The sequence below is a fragment of the Oncorhynchus tshawytscha genome, linkage group LG21, assembly GCF_018296145.1.
Source record: "Oncorhynchus tshawytscha isolate Ot180627B linkage group LG21, Otsh_v2.0, whole genome shotgun sequence".
NCBI lineage: Eukaryota > Metazoa > Chordata > Actinopteri > Salmoniformes > Salmonidae > Oncorhynchus > Oncorhynchus tshawytscha.
In genome coordinates this window covers 32,168,987-32,174,986 of record NC_056449.1, presented here as the reverse complement: position 1 = coordinate 32,174,986, position 6,000 = coordinate 32,168,987, and the positions used below count along the sequence as shown (strand labels likewise).

At 39.1% G+C, this 6,000-nt stretch overlaps 1 protein-coding gene across 1 annotated transcript; it reads left to right on the top strand.

Moving 5' to 3' along the window:
• Positions 1 to 290: 290 nt before the first annotated feature.
• On the top strand, positions 291 to 2,574 carry LOC112221191 (homeobox protein Nkx-2.5). Its single transcript, XM_024383351.2, has 2 exons — positions 291 to 1,162; positions 1,694 to 2,574. Exons 1-2 carry the CDS (start codon positions 832 to 834, stop codon positions 2,305 to 2,307), a joined length of 945 nt encoding a protein of 314 aa, XP_024239119.1. The 5' UTR covers positions 291 to 831; the 3' UTR covers positions 2,308 to 2,574.
• The last annotated feature ends 3,426 nt before the right edge of the window (positions 2,575 to 6,000 follow it).

The following is a 6,000-nucleotide window of genomic DNA, read 5'->3' as shown; positions in this document are numbered from 1 at the left end:
CTTACAGTTATTTTATTATATGCATTTTTATAGAATAACTTGAATTATCGAATAACTAGGCCTACGATAGGCCCTACTTATTTCATAATACATGTGTACTGTGTACCTAGCCTGTACATGATGGCTGCAAGTAGGCCTACACGAATGTGTCATAAGGAATGACTATGGTAATTATATGGCATGTGTGACACTCCTGGCCCGGCTGTGCTGCGTGGGTGGGAGGGTGCTGGTTTGTTGTCGTCTATTATCACGTCCTGATAGCCAGGTCAACGGCAGGCACCAGGATTTGTGCCCGACAGACAGACATGGTTTCGGGTTCCAGTGTAGCAGCAAGACCATAGGGACCAACGTGTCTCTTCGTCCCTATGGTCTTGCTGCTAGGGAAGTTATATTCTACTTAGCGTTCAACAATATACATTTTAAGGGGAAATGTTAATAAAAACTTAGAATAAATTCCAACCATCGACAAAAGGCGTGTTTGTGACCGTGCGTAATTGGACTGAAGTTGCATTCTGGATTCAGAAGCAACACGGACATGTAGGGTTACCTTACTAGCTATTGTTTTGACGTCACCGGAACTGCGAACACCAATAGGAAGTCCCCTAACAACGTCTCATGAGAGATTTAACCTCCCCCTCTCTCCCCCTGCGTCTCAGAAAAGAGGCCAAGAAAAGTTAGGGACTCGAGTTGAGTCAAAAATGCATTCTTCAGTCAAGATCCCCCTCGGTTAAACAAATGAGTACTTGAGCTCAGTAAATATTACCAAGAAGAGGACATTTTGAAATCATCGGTTTGTTGCCATTTATATGTCAGATCAACTGTTCCTTGGCAATGTTTTCGAGCCCCAGTACGTCCACACCCTTCTCGGTTAAGGATATATTAAACCTGGAGCACCACACTGGTGCTGAGGACCTGGTCTCACTGGACATCTCTCCACGGATGGACTGTGCCTTACCGACCTCCTGCATGCTGGCCCGCCTGAAACAGGAGCCTCTCCGGGAGATATCGTCTGGAAGCTCGCTGTTTGGAGAGGAGCTCCATGGTGTTAAAGCCAACAGAAATACTGACTTCAACTTCGCCGCTGCCTTTTATGGGAAATCTTTCTTAGAAATGGATATCAAGGATGGGAAGACGGACAGCTTGGAGGGGAAACACAGAAAAGGTAAGAGTTTATATGATATTACTACCGAAATAGCCCTACGTAGGCCCATGTGGAAATCTGAATAGTTATGCAAGTAGCGAACAGATTTGCGTCAGGCACAATCTAAAAGCCTTTTAAAAGATGTGTGTGCTAAGGATATAAGGCATTTCACACCTGATGCAATAGTAATTATACTCCTATATTATACCCTTATTCACGACTATCAACAGTCATAAGGAGGCCTAATCTATTTTACAATAAAGGAGAAACGTTGCTAATTGGAGTTTAGATTGAATTATCTCGTCAGGATACCAAACAGTTTCAAGGAAGTCTGATTACAATTTATAAAATATAGCAATCACCTTCATAATTGACTGAACCCGTTTGACTTTTGGACTCTAGGATGTAGGGCAGACCTAGAAAGTGTGTCTAATTTCTTAAACGTCTGATAAAGTATCTGAGCTGAATTCCTATTTTGGGGTCCTTTATACAATTTAGCGTACTGGAATTAAATGTTTTTCTTATTTTTTTTGTTTATTTATATTCCACTAGACATGTCCTACATCTCTCAGAGCGAGCCGGTGGAGGACCTGAAGTCAGAGGACCCGGATCGACCCGCCAAACCCCGGAAGCGCAGGAAGCCGCGCGTGCTGTTTTCACAGGCGCAGGTGTATGAGCTGGAGCGTCGCTTCAAGCAGCAGAAGTACTTGTCGGCTCCGGAGAGAGATCACCTGGCCGGGGTGCTCAAACTGACCCCCACACAGGTCAAGATCTGGTTCCAGAACCGCCGCTACAAGTGCAAGAGACAGCGACAGGACCAGAGCCTGGAGATGGTTGGTATCCCGCCGCCGAGACGAATCTCAGTCCCAGTGCTGGTCCGAGACGGGAAGCCCTGCCTTGGAGACTCGACGACCTATAATACTTCATATAATATGGGCCTCAACCATTTCACGTATAACAGTTACCCAGCGTTCAGCAATTATCCCAGTCCTGGCTGTAATATGAACCATGCGTGTAACTATCCCACCACTGCGGTGCAGTCTATCCAGCCCTCACAAAACAACGGGAATTACATCAACTTCGGCGTGGGAGAGTTAAATAACGTTCAAAACACGTTTCCGTCCGGCAATGGAGTGTCTTCTTTACACGGAATCAGAGCGTGGTGAACGAAGGATCGAAATATAATATTATCATCAGACAAATTAATGATGTTTTAAATTGCATGCGCTTTTACACAATGGACTCATCGGCCTCGAGTGTTGTTATGTTCTCGTTATATTCCATTTACTGTACTTCGACTGGCAAACTATCGATGCATAAACTAAGTTCATTTTATTTGTACTACTAGTTTCTGAGATGGAATAGGGAATTCATAATTGTAAAGTTGTATAAGAGATGCAGGTTATCAGTGGGAATAAAACATATGTATACCATTTGTCAGTGGACATATTTCCCTCACTATAGCTATTTTCCGTTATCTTTGAGATCACAAATGTACTGTGTGACAATTATATTTTTAGGTATTTAATAATACACGTATTATTTGTAAATAAAGCTTTTCCTGCATCAAATTGATAGGCTACTTCACGTGGGCAGACAACAGGACATATTCTGAGTGGGGGAAAAAGTATGAATTAATATGAACAAACAACTAGAATGGGATACAATTCGATATCACCTAATTTATTTATATCATCTTCAATTGCTTATAAATGATTTCTAAATATCAAATGTAGCCTATCGACCAATTATAATTTTAGGCCTAGTGCTTTCATAAAACTATAGCCTATCACTACGAATTCTATCGACCATTAACAATTTCAAAGGCTAAATATATTATTACATTTCTACTACAGTCATATTTATATATATATATATATATATATATATATATTACTTATATTACTATTATTCTTAATTAATCATGGATTAGCCTAATTGTATTATTATTATTATTATTCATATATAATAATAGCATACAACAGTTGTCAAATCAAAGAGGAAATAATATGTTCAAGATCCCGCAATCTATGCATTTAAATAATTATTAAATTAAAATCAAATTGTATTTGTCACGTACACATGTTTAGTATATGTTATTGAGAGTGTAGCGAAATGCTTGTGTTTCTAGCTACAACAGTGCAGAAACACTGGAAAACAAATTCTCCAGTACTTGTTCTTCAATTTCACTACTCACTGTTATACATTTTGAGCAGGCCTATCCTAGCATATAAAGATACAGTATGTCAGTGTGTTTAATATTAGGAAAATCGTCCATCACTGTAGCCCATAGTAATTGCCTTTGTCTATAGCCAGCACACATTACATGTAATCCATGTCAAACAATCTCACCCGCTTTCCGTGCAGCGGTTCATGTATGTTTAACGTCAGGTTAAACCCTTCAAGTGGCTATTAGAGACCTTCAATCTGCTATAACCGGAAACTTAAGGTTGTAAAAGTAAAAACACATTTTTACAACGACCAGCCGGTCTCTCCATAAAACATGCTTGGAGCATGTCACGCAATTTTGACTAAATAAGACAAATATGTGGTATAGGGCCTTAGACGGTATTTGTTTAATATAGCCTAAGTCCATAGTCACAGGAAGTAGTTTGGGGTTGGGTGTGCTGCGATTTTTTTACTGACGGGGAGAAAATAAGAAAAAAAATGTCGCGCTGTCTCTGAGATCGGTCTGCTAATACAGGACTAGTGAAGGCCCACATCACTACTTTAGTAACAACATTTAAACGAGTGTCTGAGTGTTTTCCAGCATATGCAATTTGAGTCTGATAAACAGTTCATCTGATAATATTTGTGGAATATAAAAGTACTTGCTTGATATATGTTTTCCAGTTTCTTACTTTGCAAATGCAACTTATTTCTTTGTGAAAACTGAAATAGTAATGTTGATTCCTTTTCCATTTTAGTAGACACTCTTATGCAGAGCAACTTACAGTAGTAGTGAGTGCATTCATTTTCCTACTTTTTCGTACTGGTCCCCGTGGGAATCGAACTCACAACCCTAGCATTGCAAGCGCCATGCTCTACCAACATCATCAAATCACATCATCACAAGCCACTTGATGTCTCAGTGTACTCAATTACTGTATTGGTCATTGTTTTTCTTCATGCTGATTGAAAGTCTACAGGTACAAACCTAGAGGACCAGCCTATATACAATACACTAATGTACATTTACACGAAGTGGTTTGTAAGGACGGTAAAGTAATACTGCACACTAAATGGTTGTTTTCAATGTTGTTTGATCAAGAAAAACATTGAATTTGATGTAAATGTTTTGTGTCTTTGCCCATAACTTTGCACCTTCTGGATTCCATTAGAATGACAATCACAGAGAAAAGCACAGGGCAACAACTCTTACATTTACAACTATACAAATCCTGCAAGACACTGACCTTAATTATACAACTATCTTTTTTTTGCCAAAGCAGATATGCTGAAAAAACATGTATTTTGCCTGCGCTACAGCCTTCTGCATCGGTCCCATAATACTAGTAAATGCCAAGGGGACCATTTTTGTGGAAACATTTTTTCCCAAAACATTTATTTGATTATATCTTTTATTCAGATTTTTCAGGGGGCGATGCCTCAGCATAAGTCTATAGGTCCGGGCTGCAACGGGAAGTCCAGTTAGACCTACTTCGTCTACAGGTGCATACCAGTCCCCATTAGCTTATAAAAATGGAACACTTTAAAAAAAGGGTGAGGTCGTGAGATACCATCACTGACATAATTCAAATATTTACAGAGAGGTCTGTTTCGGTTCAGAAGGATTGCGTTAAAGTCCCTCTGACGGGTCTTCAGTAGAAACAGTTCAGGGTTCGTGGAAATGCGTTCATCATCCTCATCTTTAAATCAGACCGTTACCGCTGATCCACAGTCAGATTCTGAAATCGCCCACATGACCCCAGAAATACACAAATGTAATTTGAAATTGCACTGAATAACATAAAAAGCCATCACTGCGCATATAGGCCTAAAATGAAAACAGCCTTGTTTAATATGGTTGTAGAGTGGACAGGGCTGTTAATTATCAAGTAGTAGCCAGAATAATTGTTGACGCGTTTCAATAATATCCCAATATGATAATTACATTTGAGTAATTTAGTAGACACTCTTTCTTATCCAGAGCGTCTTACAAATCAGTTAATAATGGTTCTGATGAAACGGATACAGAGCCTTCAGAAAGTATTCACACCCCTTGACTCATTCCATATTTTGTTGTGTTACTGCCTGAATTCAAAATTAATTAAATATTTTTTTTCTCTCTCACCCATTTACACACAACTTCCCATAATGTTAAAGTATAAACATGTTTTTAGAAATGTTAGCAAATGAAAATGAAATACAGAAATATATAATATTTACATAAGTATTCACACCCATGAGTCAATCAATACATGATAGAATCACCTTTGGCAGTGATTACAGCTATGAGTCTTTCTGGGAGGATGTCTAAGAGTTTAGCAAACCTGGATTGTGCAATACTTGCCAATTATAATTTGTTTTATTGTTCAAGCTCTATGAAGTTGGTTGTTGATTATTGCTAGACAGCAATTTTTTAAGTCTTGTCATAGATTTTCAAGACGATTTAAGTCCAAATTGTAACTAGCCCACTTCAATGTCAACTTGGTAAGCAACTCCAGTGTATATTTGGCCTTGTGTTTTAGGTTATTGACCTGCTGAAAGGGGAATTAATCTCCCAGTGTCTGGTGGAAAGCAGACTGAACATGGTTTTCATCTAGGATTTTGCCTGTGCTTAGCTCCATTCCATTCCATCCCCAGTCTTTAACAATTGCAAGCATACCCATAACATGATGCAGCCACCACTATGCTTG